This window comes from Mustela erminea, chromosome 11, assembly GCF_009829155.1.
Source record: "Mustela erminea isolate mMusErm1 chromosome 11, mMusErm1.Pri, whole genome shotgun sequence".
NCBI lineage: Eukaryota > Metazoa > Chordata > Mammalia > Carnivora > Mustelidae > Mustela > Mustela erminea.
Window position 1 is genome coordinate 82,141,252 of NC_045624.1, and position 23,359 is coordinate 82,164,610.

The following is a 23,359-nucleotide window of genomic DNA, read 5'->3' on the forward strand; positions in this document are numbered from 1 at the left end:
ATTAAAAATAAAAATCACAATTGTACTTGCCTTATGAGTTTATAGTTTAAAATTTGAGTCGATTGTTGCAGCTTACTCACATGCTTGGCAAATAAACTCTCACTGGGTGTGTTAAATTAAGATTAAGACATTATAATTGGTGGGAACTCATGGAGTTAAAAGTCATAATCTAAACTATTTCCATTTGGATTACATTTTATAATTTCAGCTAAGCTATAGATAAAATGATTTTTCAAAGTCTGAAAAAAACACTAAAATACTAAGATTACTTTTATAGATCAACAAAATATTTGACTAAAATTTGAAGGTCTGACTGCATAGTAATTATCTTTGCTTCCATAAGAGTCTTAACTCATTTTCTTAAATGGTTTATATATAATATAACCTTAAGTTCAAAATTATACATAATATAACCTTAAATTCAAAATTCTGTCTTCTTCCTCCATTTATATTACAAGTCTGAAACTGCAAAGGATTTGGCATTAGCAGTACCTATAATAGTGTTTGTTGATACTGGATTTAAATTTCCAAAGCACCTAACTACTGAACTCTTCAACATTATCTTGAGTATTGTTAGCATCTCCTTTTTCAATTTTGCATCGGGGTGCATTTTGGTGTGTGTGTGTGTGTGTGTGTGTGTGTACACACATACAAATTTGAGGAATTCAGTTCTATATGTCTGTTCTCTACCTGGTTCACACATCAAGTGGAAAGTAGTTGAATGGACTCTACGATGTATTCTACTTTTGATTATCTTCACCAAGTCAACTAATTGGAATTTATTATCCCAGGTACAGTTAATGCCTTTGAAATCTCTGTACAGCCTGGATGTTTCTCGGTAATTAACATGTTGTGGTTAAACTATTATGAAAGCCCCATAATTTCTTTTTCTGCTTCTAGTCTCTTATCAAATCTATCTTCTGGACTCAGATCAAAGTGACCTAACATAACAACAAGCAAACAAACAATGTTAATTCTCTGCCCCCAAATCTCCCATAATTCCCCCACTGATAGCTATATAAATGTCATCTTCTCATGTAATACAAAAGACTTAGTTAATCTATTTCAGGGCTAATATGCCAGGTTTGCTCCCACCTGCTCAAATCCTTTGCTCTTGCTGTTTCTTCTGCTGTCTCTCCCTGAAATGTTTTCCTAGACATTCACTTGGCTCAGTCCCTCAACTCCTTAAGCTTTTAATTAGCAGTTTCCAGTTAGTTTAGTTCAAATTATGACCCATCCCTACACTCCTTGCATGTCTCTATCCTAAGTCTGTTCACAAACACCACACAACAAGCCCCACCAACAACACTGCCACCACATAGACTAGAAGCTTCTTGAGGTTGAATCTCTAATGCTTGGCATGATCAATAAATATTCTTTGAATAAATGAATAATTAGGTCATTTATCGCCATGGTTTTACTTAAGTTTTCATGTTCCCGAAAATATACATTATGTGCTTACCCCAAACATGCCATGTTCTTCATTTCTTGATGACTGGCACATGCACTTGATAACTAGCCCCCCCACCCCGACCCCGTCCTATTAACACCATCCTATAATGCAATCCTTTCTCAGAAAGAAAGTGATGTGAGAGAAAGTAAATGGAGATTGGGAGAGACACAATTCACATCGGTTCAAGGCACCTTCCTTGTGAACACTGTGACAGACGCTGACTGTAAGACCTGCGAGGTGAGAATGAGGCAGGGTCACGTCATGAAGAAAGGAGTCGTGTCACCTGGGAAGGAGACGGGTTGTGCCAAAGTCCTGAAGCTGCAAAAAGTTAGGATTAAGAGCTTGAAGAGTAGCCTTATGATCAGATTATATGAAAGAGGAAAGTAGTATGAACAAAGGTGGGAAAAGTAAGCAGGAACCAAAATTGCCAGAGCCTCAAGGGTCATCAGACCAGCCTGTGTGTGGTTTGATGGCTGACAAGCCCAAGGAAAGTCACAGAACTCTGGCCGTGGCTCTGCTGAGAAATGTCGGTGGCTTGTACAAGAGAAGGGGCCTTAGAGAGAAGTGCATGAATTGGGAACTGCATTTTGCATGGGTATTATGTGGAGGGTAAGGGAAAGGAAGGTGTTAAGAATAACTCCTAGTTTCTTTACTGAGTTCCTAGGTCCATGAGGGTGACTTTAACCAAAATACTAACACTTTTACCAAAATACTAACATATTTTCAAACACCTCTTCTGATTCAGTTCTAAGATGACTCAGGCTGACTTAGATTTTCCTCTGAGCTCACATTTTACCTTGTGGATTGCTCTATTTATTATATAGTACCAAACATCTGGATGGGTCAGTCAGTGAAGTGTCCAACAGATGATTTCAGCTGGGGTCATGAACTCAGGGTCATGGGATCAAACCCCTGTTGGGCTCTATGCTTGACAAGGAGTCTGCTTGAGATTCCCTCTCCCTCTGCCCCTCCCCTCACTTTCTCTCTTTCTCTCAAATAAATATAATCTTTTAAGATAAAAGATTATTTATCATATAATCCTATAACATATTGTATTTATCTCTCCAAGACAGCAGGCTCTTTGAAGGTAGTGACCATATCTTTTCATCTTTCTATTGGTAGGCCTAACACAGTGCCCCACACAGAAAATGAAAATGTAATTGAATGAATGAATGAATGAATGTAGGAAGGACTAAGAGAAGAAGCAAGAATCAGAGTATCAGAACTATGTTAGCTTCCAATCTTTTTGTAGGTTCTGTTCATTTAAGACTATGCATAGACTTTTTTTAAATTTTAGTTCTGGTACAGTTAATATGCAGTGTTCTATTAGTTTTAGGTGTACAACATAGTGACATAACACGTCCACACTATGCATAGACTTGGGCCAAAAATCTCTTGAGTCTAATAAATTTCTTACTAAAACTATCAATTGCTAAAAATTGCCCAGTCCCTCAAAGTCAGTATGTGATTTTCTCTAGCTTGCATGAATACCAAAAAAAGAAAAAAAAGAAAAGAAAAAAAAAAAAGACAAACTCTTTTTCTGTAGTCCTTGAGCTGTAAATTGGCCAAAGAAAATATTTTTTAATCAATAAAAATCAAAAGATTATCTTTTGAAGATTTAAGAGTGTTCATTTATAGTTCTAAAAGTTAACATTAATGTGACTTTTGGTGGGTATGTCTAAGACTTGTTATCCTATTTTCATTTTTTTTAAAGAATGTTTGATGTAGGAGGACAGAGATCTGAGAGAAAGAAATGGATTCACTGCTTTGAAGGCGTTACATGTATTATATTTTGTGCTGCTCTCAGTGCCTACGACATGGTCCTAGTGGAAGACGGGGAAGTGGTGAGTCTCAAAGGAAAATAAAGTCAGGGTAAAACAAACAAACAAACAAACCCCAAGCATATGTGCTTCTCAACATTAATACCATATTCCCCAACTAGGGGAAGATCTTCCAAACATAGATGTTACTTCTCAAGTCTTGTTTTTTAATGCCCGATGTTAATATTTTGCAAATAATAATGCTACACATTCTCACCTTTATACCTAACAGAACAGAATGCATGAAAGCCTTCACCTGTTCAACAGTATCTGTAATCACAAGTACTTTGCAACCACCTCCATTGTCCTGTTTCTCAATAAAAAAGATCTCTTTCAAGAAAAAGTAACCAAAGTGCATCTTAGTGTCTGCTTTCCAGAATACACTGGTAAGATACTTTAATTCCATATAAATTCTTATATACACCTATATTTTCCTATCTTCATCTTGACAGGTAACATTTATCAAGTTGAGGCTTATGATAATTGCTTGAGTCATGTATATGATCCAAACTGGAAGAAATCTTACAGTGAAATAGGAAACCCTCTCAACACTGTTGGCATTAAAGCAAAGCTCTAAGGAATAAATGGGAGATTAGGTGGGCCAGCGCTGCTGCTCTATGTATTAAACACTGCAAACTATATTAACTTAAACATTATAAATAATATATTTCAAATTGGCATTTTTTTTTAAGATTTTTTTTTCGAGAGAGAGAGAAAGAGTCAAGTGCTGGAGAGGTGGAGTCTTAAGCAAACTCTGCACTGAGTGGGGAGCCTGACGCGAGGCCTCATCTCAAGACTCTGAGATCATGACCTGAGCTGAAACCAAGAGTCAGACACCCAGCTGACTGTGCCACCCAGAAGCCCCCACCAAACTGGCATTTTTTTATGTACTTCCTAATGAAACTTTAAAATGCAGTTGTTTTTCAAAGTCTGAATTAAGTTTCCTGAGGGATGGTCTCAATGATTTTTGAGAATAGTGACATTTTCTCTTTCCAGTTTTCATTTTCCAGTTTTCCTAGGACCTAGAATTTTAGTGCTAATCCTGTTAATGACTATAAATATCAGGTTCTGTCAGTAGTTTTTTTTTTTTCCTTCAGAGATAGGCTTGTTGTTGTTGTTGTTTTTGTATATAGTTACATCTCTGTTAATGAAATTGTGTGTAAGATGGAAATACTTATGATTTAAATGACAAATAGGGTGCCTGGGTGGCTCATTTGGTTAAGTGTCTGCCTTTGGCTCAGGTTATGATCTCCGGGTCCTGGAATGGAGCCCCACATCAGCTCCCAGCTCAGTGTTTGGAGCCTGCTTCTCCCTCTCCCGCTGCCCCTCCCCCCACTCATGTGCATGCTCACTCTCTCAAATAAATAAAATCTTCTAAAAAAAAAAAATAAATTTTAAAAAACACAAATAGAAGCTAATTCTACTACTTTGCTTTATGGGTAGCCCAGATGTTTCTAGAAGCATGGCAGTCTGTCATAGTAGCTATTTATGCTAATCTAAAACTAGTGCTTCTATCTTCCTTCTAGCTTTGTAAATATTAATTATATGTTATCACATTTATCATGTGATTAAATATAATCATGATTCCATTTTGAATAATACAAACTACATATAGACTCAGTAAAGCTCTGTATGTTTTCTTTTAACTAATAGGCTTATTTCTTAGAGCAGTTTTTGGTTTTCAGGACAAATGAATGGAAAATGAGAGTTCTATTCCCTCTCTAGTCAGCTTCCCATTTCTCTTATCATTAACATTTTGCACTGAGGTGGTGTATTTGTTACAATTGACTAACAGTTATTGATACATTATAACTAAAGTCCATAGTTTATTAGGGGCACTCTGTGTCATGCAGTTCTGTGTGTTTTGCAAATTCATGTCATGTCCCCATCATTACAGTAACATATAGCCTCACTGCCATAAAAATCAACTGTGTTCCACTATAAATCAGTGCTTTACCCCTCCCCTCCAAATTGTGGCAACCTCTGATCATTTTACTCCATCTATAGTTGTACTCTTTCCAGAATGTCATAGAGCTGTAATCGTACAATATATGGCATTTTCTGACAGACTCTTTTCATTATAAAATGCTATATGCATTTAAATTTCCTCCATGTCTTTTCATGGGTTGATAGTCCATTTCTATTTACTATTGAATAATATTTCATTCCATAAAGCAGTTTTTTTCCTCTTTCATCTATCGAAAGACATCTCAGTTACTTCCAATTTTTGACAATTATGAATAAAGCTGCTATAAAAATAGCACAGACTGTGCCAGAGTGTATGGTAAGACTCTGTTTAGCTTTGTAAGAAACTGCCCAACTGCCTTCCAAAGTGGCTATACCATTTGGAGTTCCTGTGGCTCCACATCTTTGGCAGCATTTGGTGTTCTGTTACTGTTTTGGATTTTAGCCACTCTACACGGTTTTAAAGACAGTCCCTCGTGGAATTTTTCTCCTAGTTACAATGAAGTGAGGAACAATAATCTTATTTCCATGGAAAATCTTCATGCTGCTTCCCTCTCCTATGTTAGGTTCCCTCAAAGTATATTCTGTTGTAAAACCATCAACACAAGTCATTTTTAGCTGCCTTGTGTTTCTTAGCATTTGTATTTTATTTCTTCCTTTCCCAGTTGATCCATTGTGAGTCCGGCTACAATGGTAACCATTCCCAACTGTCCCCTTGCCCCACCCCTTCCCCAGAACTCTCCATCTAGCTCTACTAAAGCATCAGTCAGGAGCAGCTCTCTCTAGTTCTACACATGCCATCTCAACTCCTCTGTTCGGTCAGCAACATAGTCCATAATCTGACCTATACCATCCATTCTACTTGATCTGCTGTAATTCTTCTGCAAAAATCTGTCCTTTCCATCCAACTCAACACTCCAAGGTGCACATTTGATCCTGAACCTTACCCTCAAGTCTAGTGACTCAGACTATTCTCACTCCCACTTTTTTTTTTTTTTTAGATTTTTTTATTTATTTATTTGACAGACAGAGATCACAAGTAGGCAGAGAGGCAGGCAGAGAGAGAGAGAGAGAGAGAGAGGGAAGCAGGCTTCCTGCGGAGCAGGGAGCCCGATGCGGGGCTCGATCCCAGGACCCTGAGATCATGACCCGAGCCGAAGGCAGCAGCCCAAACCACTGAGCCACCCAGGCGCCCCCCACTTTTTTTTTTTTTTAAGATTTTTATTTATTTATTTGATAGACACAGAGAGATCACAAGTAGGCAGAGAGGCAGGCAGAGAGAAAGGGGGAAGCAGGCTCCCCGCTGAGCAGAGAGCCCAATGTGGGGCTCGATCCCAGGACCCTGAGATCATGACCTGAGCTGAAGGCAGAGGCTTAAACCACTGAGCCACCCAGGCGCCCCGTCACTCCCACTTTTTGGCATTCAGTCAAACTACTTCCTTCTCTCTTCTAGCTACCCCTCAAGATCCAGCTCAAACACCACCTCGCTCCACTCATCTACAATTTCTATTCTTTTAGTTCATATGAAAACTCACACACCCCCATGTACACAGATACATGCACGGCCTTTGTCATATATATAGACTTCATTGCTCATTTATGTATATATGTTAGTATTTTTATTGTATTTTTATCAAGTAAAGCCCCCACTGAGACAAGCATAGTTCCCAGCACAAATTTAATATCGCATAAATCCTGGATAACTGATCATTGCTTTCTTGACTTTTTTTAACACTGAGTATATCAAACAGCAGCACACAAAGTAAAATCCTAAAACTTAATGACATTTCTAATATTATTGCTTTTAAAATGCAATTAACATTTCTTTCTTTTCTTTTTTTAATAAGGACCAAATACATTTGAAGATGCAGGGAACTACATCAAAAACCAGTTTCTAGACCTGAATTTAAAGAAAGAAGATAAGGAAATTTATTCCCACATGACCTGTGCTACAGATACCCAAAATGTCAAGTTCGTGTTTGATGCAGTTACAGATATAATAATCAAAGAGAATCTAAAAGACTGTGGGCTTTTCTAATCAATCTGTTCTTTCTTCCACTCTTGCTCATGTACACTTTTCAAGATACAAAAGGAAAGGTGCTGTGTGATGTGCTTAGTTTTAACAGTTTAGTGTTCTAAAGCAAAAACTTTTCATACAAAAAAATTACATATTCTCAGCTATATCTGGGTAGGTTTCAGTTTCTCTGGGACACTGATTTTCATGTCCTCGGATCTGAAAATGTACATTTTCAGATTGTAATATGTAGCAGTACATATCAATGACAGTGAGTTTGCTTGGTAGAAAATTTCTGTATTGCAATCCATTTCTAATCATAGAACAATGACAAATGCAAGGTATTCTGTATTATTTCATTGGCCACATTTTGAGAGGCATTTTTACTGATATGTAACTGTGCCTGTACTATAAAGACTATTCATTATTGGTCAATTCCTCCTAATGAGTAAATTGCTAATGAAATGTTCACTAAACATGTACTTGTTGATGGGAAATTCCATATGCAAAAGAAACACATGCAATTTTATCTGCTACATTTTTCTGAGAGAAAAAGTCATTCATGCTGAATTTACCCTTAGAATTGGAGATCTTAACAATTTACCTTTTTATACCAGCCTAGTGGAAAAATGGGACCGTCTGCAAACAACAGTCCCACATCTTGCTCCACAGTGACATGGAACATTACTACAACTGATGGTTGAGGGGCAACTACTTTAGACTGCAAGAGAGAAAAATAACTCAGTTTCTTGGCATTTAGGACGTTTTGGTTTTGTGAATAAGAAGTAGGAAGTTAAGAGTAATTAGGAGTTTTTGTAGGAAAGAAACATTGAGCTTCTATGTTAGTACTGTGTGGTCCATTCTAAATGTCTGACTGCATGCTAATGGGCAAGCCTACTTTTTAAAAGTTAATTTGGTGTCTTACAAACCAAATCATGTCATTTGCAAACAGAAAAGATGACCTTTCTTTTTTAAAATATATGTACCACTTAACAATTTATCCTTTTCAAGTAGGTCTCAATATTGTTCACTCTCTATCCTGGTAGAAGGGGTACATAGATTAGAATAGTAGGTCAGTACATGAGACTTAGAACTACCCTGAAAAGAGAGCTAATTGGTGTTTTACCAGCTAAATTAGGAAAACAGAAATTAAGCAATTTGCCAATCTGTAGCTCAGATGGATTTCAATAGTTCTGTCTCAGGGACACTTCTTTCTGTTTCTGCAACATTTCCTTTCTAAACACTTAGGAATGGGGCGCCTGGGTGGCTCAGTGGGTTAAGCCGCTGCCTTCGGCTCAGGTCATGATCTCAGGGTCCTGGGATCGAGTCCCGCATCGGGCTCTCTGCTCAGCAGGGAGCCTGCTTCTCTCTCTCTCTCTCTCTGCCTGCCTCTCCATCTACTTGTGGTTTCTCTCTGTCAAGTAAATAAATAAAAAAAAATCTTTAATAAAAAAAAAAAATAAATAAAATAAAAAAAATAAAAAAAAAAAAATAAACACTTAGGAATGATCACTATTCAATAAATAGCCTTGACTGGAGCTTTTCTGGCTTTACTTTCAAAAACACAAAGGAGTTATCAACAAATACAATCCAATAAAAATGTCATAGTAAGAAAAATTAATTGGAAATTTTTGCAGAATATAAATCAAGGACCAAAAAAGGGAAAACACTGAGTTCAAGAATTGAATAAAATTTTCTGGCTAAGAACCAATAATCTATATGACAAAACCCCAACATTTTGGCAGGAGATATTCAATGCTAAGAGATACTAAATTAAGATCACAAACACTATCATTTCAACTTTTGCTTTGCCTTTTCATTTTTTCCCATTCTACTCTAACCTGCTTTTCTCTAACAGTGTGAAGAGAATTTTCCATAAGGAAGTAAAATAGTTTGTGAAGTATTACTATTATTATTTGGATTTTGACTTCGCCCTACCCTTAAGGTTTCTCTTTTTGGTGTAAATGGTGGGGTTAGAAATGGTTCGATTTGTCTTTTAAAAATACGTAACTCATTTCAATATGTGCAGAAAATTGACAAGTATCAATATTTACAAAATACTGTTCTCTGGGAAATTAAACTATGTTAAATGATCAAATGAAAACTAGAGGTCACCTGGGGCACCTGGGTGGCTTAGTTGGTTGGGCTGCTGCCTTTGTCTCTGGTCATGATCCCGGGGTCCTGGGATCAAGCCCAGCGTGGTCGGGGTCCCTGCTCAGCAGGGAGGCCTGCTTCTCCCCCCTCCTCCCCTGCCTTCTGCTCTGCCTGCTTGTTCTCTCTCTCTCTCTCAATCTTTCCGTCAAATAAATAAATAAAATCTTAAAAAAAAAATTAGAGGTCACTTTGGATTAGAGGAAAACAGAAGGAAACAAAACCTATTCCTTCAAACCTATTCCTACCTATTCCTATTCCTATTCAATGATTGGAATTTTAAAAATTCTTCACAAACAGTTGTTATGGTAAACAATTCATTTTAATTAAAAAGAAATTTTTAGTAGAGAAAATAGATGTTTGCTTTATTTCTTTAATGATCTGCCTCCTTAAATTGAGTTTATTTCTGATTTCACTTTTTAAATTTTTAATAAAAAGTGGTGGGTCTAGATGCATAGTATTTTGAACTAAAGAAAGTTACAAGATGGAAAGTCTGGAAAACCATGCTTGAGTTAGAAGAAACCTGTGCGGAGACCAGCAATATTAAAGTTGGTTAGAATTCAAACACCTGTTTCAATGGAAAATTCAGCCTTCCAACCATACAGTTGGTCTTCTTGCTTTGATTTATCTCAAAGCAGTCTTAGTCTTTGTCAAATCAAGTGTTATTATACTGTGACTTCCCTTTTCTGTTATTTGAGGTTTCTCTTCCTCACTCAGAATGTCTGTAAATCCTTTTGCCTCAGATTTTTAACACTCCCAACTCATTCATTTCTAAAATGTGTCCAGATACACTGCAGGACCTCAAAGATCTGGTGCAGCCTTTTATAGCTAACAGAGTCACTAACAACTGGTCCTTGTGAGTATTTCCAGAAGCATGAACTTGTCCACAGTTGTCTTTGCATCTTGGGACTAGCGACTAGAGAGTTAAATGAAGAAGAGTATTTACTGGTAATACCCTGGAGTCAAAATATTAAAGCTGGTGACTCTAAAAAGCAGTTCTACAGAAGGGGTTTCAAATTCTGCGAAATCTACCACATACTTCATAGATATCCTATATCCTATTGATTCACAAAATTTATAAACAAATACCAGTCTTCATGCACATCATACAAACTGGCAAACTAGGTTTTTTCCAGTCACGGGCCTCTCCAAAGACAAGTTTTCTTACTTGATCCACTATTCTACTGACTTATGAACTGCACTTCTAAATACTTGCACAGAATCATTCAGGCTCGACTTAATCACACTAAAAACATGATGGGGGGCGCCTGGGTGGCTCAGTCATTAAGCATCTGCCTTCAGCTCAGGTCATGATCGCAGGGTTCTGGGATCAAGCCCAGCTCCCTGCTCATCAGGAAGCCTGCTTCTCCCTCTCCCACTCCCCTTGCTTGTGTTCCCTCTCTTACTTTGTCTCTCCCTGTCAAAGAAAATGAAGGAAATCTCTTTAAAAAAATAAAAATAAAAACATGAGAGAAAAGAAATCTTCTGTGTTGAGATAACGTGTTTTTCCTATGCCAACTTCAGAAGCGGAGACAGATTTGCTGTTTAGCAGGAGTAACAACTAAAAGTAAAATATTCATAGGAACTATAGAAGCAATTGTGAACCCTCTCAGAGTAACTTTAAAAACAGGAGCCACTACCCTCTGCCTAGATGCAGCAAGTATTCAATGGATAATCTAACCAGTTATGGCCTCCTTTCTTTGTGGGTCTTTTCTGACATTCTCACTGACCAGTCTATAGCCACACGAGGGCACACTAACATCGTGTGTTTTTCTACCCAAATGTTGCAAACATAATAAATTTAGATTATCAATAGCTTTAATGAGACAGATAATAAAATCCTATTAAGAAATACAGCTCATTTTGTGCTTCCAGCTCAGAAGCATATGATAATCTTCCGATCATAGTCCAGCGCTGCTTTAGTCAAATCTGTGAATAACAAAGCTATTGAAACAGCTCCAAATTTGTTCAGTGTTAATACAGATATTTAGTCATGCTCTAATTTTTTTTTTTGCCATTAGTCATGCTCTAATTTTTTTTTTTTTGCCATTTCCAAGTTCTTATTTAAATCTTAGTTACCATTCATTTTGTACAGTGTGTTTTTCCATTCATCTACATTGTTTCTAAAATCTTCATTAGTTTACAGTGAAATATGGGAGAAAAATAATTTGATGTTTAACAACTATGTTTCATGAATAATAATTAAATGGCTGCTGATCGATGTGTTTCTTTTCAGTAAATCAAAGTAAAATTCCACTCTGCCAAAACATTAACCATCCTGTTATTATGTTGATTACAACTTTTTCCTTAACCACAACTCCACCAAATCGACAGGAAAATAAGTGCTCTGTGACATTTTGCAATTCCCAGTTCTGTGGCTGCCAGCACATTTTTCATTAGTAATGGCACAATTTTTACTTTAAACCACATTTGTCACTCTCATTAAGAAGAAAATAGAGTCATACGAAAGAAAGAAATAAAAAGGCCCTTATTTACTTCAGATGGGCAGTAATGGCCCTCTAATTTTAACACCCTTCAGAAGCAAATAATATATGAGACACAGAAGCCAAGGGATTATTTGAAAGACATTCATGTTTTCTAAATTCATCAGATTGGAACAGAAGCTAGTACATATATGTGATTGAAAATATTTTTCAGTGTAGATTGTGGTGTTTTCTTTTTTTGAAAAAGAAAAATGGCCAAGTAAGACATGCTATTATGATGTCAAAAAAGTGGTGCCTTTTTCTACTTTAACATATTAAAAGCCTTACAATGGAGAAAACAATAGATGATTATGCTTAGAGTTAGTGGAAGAAGGTTTGACATAAAAAGCCCCACATGTGGAATGCCAAAGACAAAGGTATTATATGCTAAGATTATTTATCCTCTCTAAGGAAGATCTGAATGTTTTATTCTGTTTAAAAATAATCCCAGGGGTGCCTGGGTGTCTCGGTGGGTTAAAGCCTCTGACTTCGGCTCAGGTCATGATCTCAGGTTCCTGAGATCGAGCCCCGCATCAGGCTCTCTGCTCAGCGAGGAGCCTGCTTCCTCCTCTCTCTGCCTGCTTCTCTGCCAGCTTATGATCTCTGTCTGTCAAATAAATAAATAAAATATTAAAAAAAAATACTGTTGAAGAAGTGTATGTATATGCAGGCATATCTTGTTTTATTGCACTTTGCTTTACTGTGCTTGCAGTGTATTTTGCGTATAGTTAGTAGGCGTCTCCAGCTTTGACCCTGTCTTGAGCCAGTCTGTCAAGGCCACCTTTCTGACAGCATTTGCTCCCTTTGTGTCTCTGTTACATTTTGGTAATTCTGACAACATTTCAAACTTTCTCATTATTATATTTATTGTGATGATCTGTGATCGGTAATCTTTGATGTTACTATTGTAATCATTTTGGGTGTCATGAATTGGAACCATATGACACAGCAAGATGAACCAATAAATGATATGTTCTAAGGACTCTGCCCATCAGCCATTCCTCCAGCTTTCTCTTTCTCCTTGGACCTCCCTATTGTCTGAGACACAGTAATACTGATCTTAGGCAAGGCATCCACCCTACCACAGATGCAGGAAAGACGTTAGGGTTGGAAGCCCACAGCCAAGATGAGATGTCTTTGGTGCAAAAACAAAACAAAAAAAACCTGTTTTTTTTTAAAGCATGGGGACAGGACCTGTGGACAGAAAATATTCCCTGGGGTCATGAGGAGTGGCTGATGATCTACTTTCAAGTTGGGAGGGGGTTAGGAATACGGTAAGTCTCGAAGGAATTTTGGAAGCAAGGATTCCAGGTCCTTGATGGGGCTAGCTATTGTTAGGAAAAGATCATTTATTACCATCAAATAAAACTTTAGTCATGAGACCCTCCAGATATGTATCGGTGAGTCATATGCTTGGGGGATGATTGCCAATAGGTATCTTGGGCAGTAGAGATAAAGAAAGTTTCCAAAGGAATTTTTATATGTTAAAGGAGACTTACAGGAGCCTGGAGGGTTGGGATGAGATTGCCTTTTGCCCTTGGCACAGTGTTAATGTCGAGGCAGCAGAGTCCCTAGGGGAATGTCACTCTGCTTGTTTCAAGGACTCGTCAATGGGCTGTTAAGTTGTAAGGAAATTTAATAATTATTCTTCTGCCTTTGTTTCCCACCTCACGATGACTTCTAAATGTTCAAGTTAAAGAGTCGTACACTTCTCACATTAAATCAAAAGCTAGAAATGATTAAGCTTAGTGAGGAAGGCATGTCCAAAGTGGAGATAGGAGGAAAGCTGGGCCTTTTGCACCAAATAGCTAGCCAAGTTGTGAAAGCAAACGATAAGTTCTTGAAGGAAATCAGAAGTCCTATTCCAGTAAACACATAAATGACAAGAAAGCGAAACAACCTTATTGCTCATGTGGAGAAAATTGTAGTGGTCTGGATAGGAGGTCAAACCAGCCACAATATTCTCTTAAACCAAAGCCTAATCCAGAGCAAGAAGACCCTGACTCTCTTTAATTTAATGTGGGCTGAAGGAGGGAAGGAAGCTGCATAACAAAAATTTGAAGATAGCAGAGATTCTTTATTAAGATTTAGAGAAAGAAGCTATCTCCTCAACATGAAAGTGCAAACCAAAGCACCAGGTACATTCTAGAAGCTACACCAAGTTTACCAGAAGACCTAATTCAGGAAAGTGGTTAAACTAAACAACAGATTTTTGATGTAGAGAAAACAGCTTTATTTTGGAGGAGATGCCATCTAGGACTTTCATTACTGGAGAGGAGAGGTCAATGCCTGGTTGATTATCTTATCAGATGCTGGAGCTACTGATAACTTTACTTTGAGGCCTGTGCTCATGGACCATTCTGAAAAATCTTAGGACCGTTAAGAATTATGCTAAATCTACTCTGCTTGTGCTCTATCAATGGAACAACAAAGCCTGGACAACAGACAGCACGTCTGTCTACAATGCGGTTTACTCTATTTGAAGCTCACTGTTGAGAACCACTGCTCAGAGAGAAAAAAGAAGTTCCTTTCAAAATAACATTGCTCATTGACAATGCATCTGGTCATCTAAGAGCTCTGATGGAGAAGTAGAGCAAGATTAATGTTTCCATGCCTGCTAACACAACAGTCTTTCTATAGTCAGTGGATCAAAGAGTAACTTCTACTTCCAGGCCTTACTGTTGAAGAGATACATTTTGTAAGGCTATAGCTGCCACAGACAGTGATTCCTCTGATGGAGTTCAACAAAATCAACTGAAAACCTTCTGGAAAGGTTTCACCATTTTAGATACCATAAAGAACATTTGTGATTCATGGGAAGAGGTCAAATATCAACCTGAATAGGAGTTTGGAAAAGTTAATTGCAATTCTCATGGAGGAGTTTGAGGGGTTCAAGAATTCAGTGGAGAAAGTAACTACAGATGGGGTAGAAACAGCATAAGAACTAGAATTAGAGGTGGAGCCTAGAGATGGGGTTGAATGGCTATAATCCATGAGAAGTCTTGAATGAATGAGAAGTCTGCTTCTGTACGAGCAAAGAAAATGGTTTCTCGAGATGAAAATTAATCCTGGGGAAGATGCTGTGAAGATTGTTGACATGACCACAAAGGAGTTAGAATATTCTAGGAATTTAGCTGATAAAGCAGCAGCAGGGCTTGAGAGGATTGAACCCAAATTTGAAAGAAGTTCTACCTGGGTCAAATGCTATCAAACAGTACTGCATGCTACAGAGAAATTATTTGTGAAAGGAAGAATCAACAGATGAGAAAAAAATTATTTTTGTCTTATTTTAAGAAATTACCACAGCCACTCCAACCTTCAGCAACCACCACCCTGATCAGTCAGTAGCCATCAACAAACATCAAGCCAAGACCCTCTACCAATGAAAAGATCACAACTTGCTGAAAGCGCAAATGATGGCTAGCATTTTTAAGCAATAAAGTATTTTTTAATTAAGGTTTATACATTGTTTCTAGACATAATGCTATTGCATGTTTAATAAACTGCAGAATAGTGTAAACCTAAGACATATGCACTGGGAAACCAAAAAGTTCACTGGACTTCCTTTATTATGATAGTTACTTTATTGTGCTGGTCTGTAACCAACCCTGCAATCTCTCTGAGATATGCCTGCAAAAGTGCAGATTATGTGAGATAGTTTTCCAATGAAAGAAACAATTTTATTTCCCTTGTAGTTTCAGTTAAGTTAGTTCATCATAGTGAGTCTAAAAATCTTTAGTTGGTTTCTAGGACATTCAAGAAATAACCACTTCGCATTTTTATTCACATATATATTTTGTGCTCTCAATGAGAGCTGCAGTGGTGGACCATTATCATCCCCTCCTTTTGAAACAAAAGGCAGAGATTTTTATTAGTAAAAATATATATACAATGCAGAGCACCTGGGTGACTCAGTCTGTTGAGCCTCCGACTCTTCTCAGTTCATGTGACTAACTCTCTCTACATGCCTATCCTTACCCCAAAACAAACACAGATGTCTATTCCTTTTCTAAGTATAAAAACAAGTACTGTTACGCTCTGAAACAGTAATGTAAGCATCTGGGCACTTTGTATTCTGGACCACCATGCTTCGAAGGCTCCGTTAAACTCAGAGATTCCAATAGCAAATTACTCATCAGGTGTTTCATTATGAATCTCTGGTAAAAAGTTCTCCTGAACTGAACTGGATCTTGTCTCTGGAACAGGTAACATGGTACCTCTAGGGAACTCTGCATTGTACTTGAGAACTTGAACTCATGTATCAGTTCTAGAATGAACTATCTCCCGGTGGAAACTTGAACAGTTCCTAATTTTACAAAGTGGCTATTCTTTTCTTTCTTGTTTGAATTCAGTTATTTAAAGAAAATAGAAATGGGAAGACAAATGGATTTTTATTTTTTAATTAACACTTAAAATGTGAGATTTAATGTTTAAAATTTGTCATTTCCTTTACTTTTCAGTTTTAAGTTGAGGGCTTAAAAATGTTTTTTATTGCTGGGTAGAAGAATCAAGCATCTAACTGGCCCTAGTAAAGGCTTCAAAGAGCAAGATTTCATTGTTAAGCCTGGTAGAGTCCTTTTGCCATCCAAGGGAGGAAAAACACATCAATTGAGGTATAAAAGTTTCTTTAAAGAAAATATGACAACTTCATAAAATGACTAATTTTTTAATTGTGCACTTAAAAATGGGTGAATATATAAGTTGTCCCTGAAATCATAATAAACTCTTTCTTCCCTATAGTACCTCACACACATTACATGTAATAGAATAAATATTTAATAAATTATCAAGTTCATATTTCCCATAATTAATTACCTCTCAGCCTAAAATGGAAATGTACTAAACTCCAACAACCCTGTCAATATAAGACCATCCTCTCTGCATGGCTGGTTGCCTAAAAGTAATAAATTATTTTTTTTAAAAACTCCTTGAAGAGGAGATCATTCTCATGCTAAAAGTTTCAGGTTAACTCCTAGAGCTTCAGGGTACATGGCCAAGTCTCTTCACATAGTCAGTGCATAATGTTTGCAGGGTCCGCTCCCACTTCATGCCTTGTCAGCACCTACTTCTTCCTTAAATCTTCAGTCAGAATTTACCTCTTCAGACAGGGGTTCCCAAAACTCACACAAGATAAACTGGTTTATATTTTATAGTTCTTTATGGTAATTTTACTCTTTTTGACTAATTGAAATTTATAATGTAGTGTTTATAATTATTTAATTTAAAGATTTTATTTATTTATTTGACAGACAGATCACAAGTAGGCAGAGAGGCAGGCGGGGGGAGCAGGGAGCACTCTCCCTGCTGAGCGGAGAGCCTGATGCAGGGCTCAATCCCAGGATCCTGGGATCATGACCTAAGCCAAAGGCAGAGGCTTAAGCCATTGAGCCACCCAGGCACCCCTGTAATTTTTTAATTTACATGTATTTTCCTACCTTTCTGGAAGTTCCCTGGGAGCAAAGCCCTTATAGGGGTTTTCTACAATTGTGCTTGATGCAAAGTAGAAATTTATTATTTGTGAATTATGGATAAATCAATTTTTTTTTTTTTTTTTTTTTTTTTTTTACCAGTTCCTCCTGGAAAGCTTCTATTCTCTTTGCCTTTGGATACAATACTTTCCCGATTTTCTTCCCATTTAGTTTCTTCTCCAACTCCTCTTACCATCCCATAAATATTAGTATTACTAAAAATATGTATCTAGACCATATTTTACTACTCTACAGATTATTGGGAATCTTAAGTACTTTTATGACTTCATTCTTTTGTAGGAAAGATCAATCTTCTGATCTCTAGATGTATATATTAACTGCTCCCTGAGACATATAGAAATAAAATTCAACACTTTCAAAATTGAACTCCTGATTTAATGAGTTTAATTAAATTTAAACTCATGGAATCTATCACTCTTCCTATGATGTCTCTCAGTTGTTCAATGCCAACTTTAGGTTTAGCCATTTTCCCCCTCTCATCTGATACCCAACTCAAATTACTCACAAGTTCTAGTGATTCTGCATGCTAAGTATTTCTTTAATTGCCTGCGTTTTCCATCATCATTATTCTGTGTTGAATTCAAGTCTCTCTCTTGCGGAGATTTCTGGGACAGCTCCTTAAACTGTCTACACTGCATCTGTTCTCACCACTTCCAGTCTATTTTCCATCCAAATGACAAGATGATGGTGCTTGTTTTAAACTGCAAAACAACTTCATATAGGGCTTCAAATGTTTCTCTGGCTCTCTACTATTACATAATCAAATCCAACTGCCGTGATATTTAAATGTCCCCTCTGCCTTGATACCTTTTCACCCCTCTAACTCAGTCTTTTACCATTCTTCAATCTAAATCCACTGGCAAGTGTGCTTCTTCCTAAAATAGTCCCCTTCTCCCCGTTCGTTGACTAATAAACTCAATGTTTAAGTTTTTACTTTGTTTTCAAACATTCTCTCCTTATCGGTCTAGGTCTGGGCTACCTGTCTGTCCTTTGTGCTCCCTGACCCGCCTTGTGTCTCCTTTGTAAGCCTTATCATGATAATGAAGTCAAGCAAATCCCTATCAGTCCCGGAAGAATACATAATTCACTTAAAGATAAACAGGGTTGTACCTCCCTCTGTATACAGCATGTGAGGGTGTCCTTGTGTTTTAAAGTCCACAGCTCTGTTAGCGTTCTTGGTGCAGTAGTAAGGGATAATAAAAGTATCTAAAAAGAGTCAAGTATCAAGACAAAAAAAAAAAAATCTTGAATGCATTTGGTAAAGTTTCCAATCAGTCATGCTTTACCTATTTATTTTATATTCCAAAGGGGGCTACATGAATACATTAGCCATCTCTATTTTCTCAGTTATTTACCATGTCTTCGTAGTTTCAATATGAATTACATAAGCTTCTAGAGAGGAAGTCAAACCCATCATTATTTTACAAGACCATAGTATCATCCTAAAGACAATTGAAAAGAAAGCAACACTACTCTTGCCTTTGCCGCCACACTGATGCCTTCGTAAAAAGAAGCCCGTCTAGGATATCTCACAAGGCTTGAAATGAGACAGCTGATCCCAAGCAGATATGTACGTCAAACAGAGTTTTTTGAGGCTGTGAATAATGAATAGCAGCCTATCACAAAAGCCTGTTAACAATTAGTCCACTGCGTGAGAAACGAACCTTAAAATGTGAACATATCTCTTGGCTCCCAGCTTACACAGATAGAATAGTCACATGAAGCACTGTCCTTAGTACAGCAAAACACAGGAATAAAGGAACCAACCTTAGAATCTTTAGACATTTTATTTCATAGCATTGCATGCTGTCTTTATAATAGAGGGCAACCTGTTTAGATTTACTAATATTTATGTTCTTTAAAAAAAGAAAAACAGGGGCACCTGGGTGGCTCAGTGGGTTAAGCCTCTGCCTTCGGCTCAGGTCATGATCCCAGGGTGCTGGGATTGAGCCCCGCATCAGGCTCTCTGCTCAGTGGGGCTCCTGCTTCCTCCTCTCTCTCTCTGCCTGCTTGTGATCTCTCTCTCTGCCCAATAAATAAATAAAATCTTTAAAAAAAAAAGAAAAGAAAAGAAAAACAACTGTCTTTAAGCCTTGCAAAAGCAATTCTGTCCTTAAGAACAGGACACACTTTGAACTTGATAGGTACACAACTGCTTTATAAATCAGATCTTTACCAAAGTATTAGTCACTTTTAAAGCTAATACCAAATGTAGTAGAAATGACTCTATCTGTAACATTCTAAAAGAATGTAAGTCATATGCGCAAAGTTCTATCACAGAGCTTTAGAAAATGCCTACATCTCAAAATTTATAATAAAATTTGTAAAGTTAATGAATAAATTACTCAATGCCTATACACACGAGTAGGGAATAGTGAAATGCTTATTTGTATATTTTCTATAATCTGAATATATTTCTTCTTTTAAGTTTCTCACATTTTAACCTATCTTTATGTAGAAAATATTTCCTTCACTAAGATGTACATGGATATATTTCGTTGCTCAGGAGAGATTTCAGTTGAAAATCAGTACTTTTTCTCAATGAAGTTTAGCGATCATGATCTTTGATACAGATTTGATACAGATTTAGGAATTTCATCATTTCCATTAATCTTGTGTGTAGGAGGTGTTTAATCATGAGATTTTTAGATTTCTTTTATTGCCCTCTTATAAATTTATAAACTCATCAAATCTAGAAAGTTTCCGTAATTTTATCTTCTTAATATAAAGTATGCAGGCAAGTTGCTAAATATAATGGCGTAAATCATCTCATGCTTCAAGAAGACCTAAAGTACATTTTCTGAACAAAGTTTAAAAAGTGTCCTTTAAACTAATAAAACCTGCCAGTTACTTAGTCTTGCTTTAAAGCAGAAGCTAAAGTCCAACCAGTTAGGGGTTGTAAATTTTTTATTCAATTCACAGGGCTTTAAAAAAAAAAAGAATTTTAGGGGTGCCTGGGTGGCTCAATGGTTTAAAACCTCTGCCTTTGGCTCAGGTCATGATCCCAGGGTCCTGGCATGGAGACCCACATCAGGCTCTCTGCTCCGCAGGGAGGCTGCTTCCCTTCCTCCCTACCTCTGCCTGCCTGTCTGCCTACTTGTGATCTCTGTCAAATAAATAAAAAATCTTAAGAAAAAAATTGAATTTTAAAGAAGTAAAAAGTTGAATCTAAAAAAATTTCAGTAAAAACCTTTTCAGAAAGATTCAGTGAATTTACTGTGCATGTACTCTGTGCTCTCTCTCAGTTGTGTTTCAATTCTAAAAATACAGCCAGCATAAATTTCAATTTTTAAAAACATTGGAAGGGGCAGGTTTTCCTTCATGCATAATGACCAAACAGCAATAGCTGTGTAATCTATTAAACTCCCACAGTGTGAATGGTGAATGTGCACAATTTGACTTTCTGATGATCAGAATTTTATATAATTGTCTATAAAAGGTGTTGTGATATCTGCCTTCTGAAAAAAATATTTTCACTCTGGAAGTCTTTTTTCTCTTTGAAGTCAAATCAAGTCTTACTTCAGGAGAGGTCGGTCTGGAAGAGGGCCAGAAGATGTCTGTTTAGATTACCTTTGTGAGCGATGGCAACACAAAGGCCAGCTGAGCCCAGGGCATTTTACAAGTGCTCCAAACCCAGGAGACTGGCATATCAAACACCCACACACTAATTGTGACATTAATCTGCAACCATCAGCTGACTAAGAGTGTTACCACTGTATCCGAAACATGCTGCAGTTTTAAATTGCTTCATCAAGTAACTCATCTAGTGCCATATTTTATTACTATTCCAACAAGGAGATCAAGAATAGTATAGCTGAGTATGAATTTTAAACAAAAAAAGCTCTGTTTTGATACACAAGTTGTATAAGCAGAATATGATAGAACTGTGCCATCTGGAACTCAAAGGACATTATCATCTGTCTATCTGGGAGATTTCTTACTAAATAGGGTGTTTTCAAACTACTAGAGTATTTGCTCCTTTCAAACCCTGGTATCTTAAACCATAATGAATTATTCAACTGTATTATAGACTATTCTGTTTTCAGAGATAGAATATATTCAACACATTTTATTCTTTCTTTAATGTCCCATCATCATTATGATGAACAATAACTACTACATCATAATGCAACAATGACCTTTAGGTTCGTTTTAGGCATGTGGGTTTTATTTTATTCATTGTCATAAGAACTCATACATGTGAGGAGCCCATATGAGTAATCTGGCAAAAGTGCTCTGAGCTGTAGAGACAAACAAGCAAGAGAAACCTCCTCTTTAGTGTGGAGAGAATATAAATAGAAAAGAACAGGGCCAAGTAAAGGTCCTTCAGTTGCACATCTGGGCTGGAAACTCAACTCTCCCTCTCATGGATTAACTGCGTGGCCTGGAGCAAGGTCCTTAACTCTTCAGTATCCACATCCATAAAATGAGAGTAACAACAGCTACAGGTCAGAGTCTGGGATTAAAAGAGGTATTATGTGTGTAGTGTTTAGAAGAATGACTGATCTGTTTAGAGATTATTGGTTATTAAGGGAGGGAGCAGAAAAATTAACATCCAATTGTAATGTATACAGAAATGTGAAGAGGGTTCTAGGTGTCACGGAGAACCTGGCTGGGAGAGGAGGAAGGAATTGAAGGAAGTGGAGGTTAAAAGAAAGAAAGAAAGAAAGAAAGAAAGAAAGAAAGAAAGAAAGAAAGAAAGAAAGAAAAAGAGATTTGGGGGAAAAAATGTCCTCTAAAAGGTTAATACATTAATTAAAAAGGATTTTACGATATATATATCTATATAGATATATATAGATATATATAGATATAACACATTTACCATAAATATTGGTTCATCTTACCAGTAGCATCAGAGTTTGGCAAACTTTATTTCATTTTTACTATATCAATGTTACATTCATTATATTAGGCTTAAGAGTTTTATTATTTACTTGCTTATCCTTTTATCTATCCATCCATCCACTAACCCAATCATTTATTAAAATTTTCAAAGAACTACTGCAAATTGGCTCTTTGAAAGATTTTGTGAAATCATTATGTTTAATATGAGCTCTCTGTTACCAAGATACTTTCAAATTAATAGAACAGTTTCCCACATAGGACAACATTAGTAAAAGGATTGAGGGGTAAGCTTTGCCAGACAAATTTTTAACATAGTAGGTTAAATAAAGTTAAACCTTTCTTTAATGCTGTGTATTTTTGAGGAGACACACTGTAAAGATTTCTTTTTGGAAGCCCTGTTGTTGCAGGTGGTTTTGAGAAATAAAGTCTGGGTAATAAAATAATAAATTCGCAGCAATAACACCATTGCATGGATTTTGTGACAGGTTTCTTGGGCAGAGGCCTTTTCTGCTTACTTCCTGGTTTTCAGTTTTGGTCAGCATAAAGTGACATGGCCACAAACTAAATTTCAATGAAAAAAGGGCACTATTTGTATGCGCAGTAAAAAGCAGTTTTGATAACTGATCAAGTCCAAGTAGCAAGACAGGGAGCCATGTCCTGGGCATAGTGTGCCCATATTGTAGGTAATGCCTTTGTACTGGGAGGACTACCTTCTCCCCCACCCCCAACCCCCAAGCCAGAATGGATCATAGATACTATTTTGTGCAGCAATTTTCTTTAAAAGAGAAGACAAAAAGCTGTGAATAAGAGGAGGCCCTTGGGGTTCTCCAGGGCTTTGATTTTCATCCTGACTCTTTGAACTACATTGAACAGCCGTCTGTAAGTTATGAAATCCTAATTCAGAAACCCTGATCCAACTCTAGCAGAAATCTTAACTGTTCTAAAAGTGAAACCATTAGAATGTCATTGACCTGATTTATTACCATTTTAAAATGCTGAGCCAGAGACAAGATCCTTTCTCTCTTTCCCTAGAAAACCACTTGCCCCTTTGTAAAAAATCAATATGAGGTCATTCATCTGAGTGCAACTCTTCCTTGACACTCAGATTTTTCACTAAAATGCTGTTGTAATAATCT

At 36.9% G+C, this 23,359-nt stretch overlaps 1 protein-coding gene across 1 annotated transcript in view; it reads left to right on the forward strand.

The window, feature by feature from the left end:
- GNAT3 (G protein subunit alpha transducin 3) overlaps nt 1-8,456 on the forward strand; it is a 55,562-nt gene extending 47,106 nt beyond the window's left edge. The window contains exons 6-8 of the mRNA XM_032304641.1: nt 3,168-3,297; nt 3,506-3,659; nt 7,086-8,456. Coding sequence (XP_032160532.1) covers nt 3,168-3,297; nt 3,506-3,659; nt 7,086-7,276 — 475 coding nt within the window. The 3' untranslated portion in view covers nt 7,277-8,456. The remainder of the gene's footprint in view (nt 1-3,167; nt 3,298-3,505; nt 3,660-7,085) is intronic.
- The last annotated feature ends 14,903 nt before the right edge of the window (nt 8,457-23,359 follow it).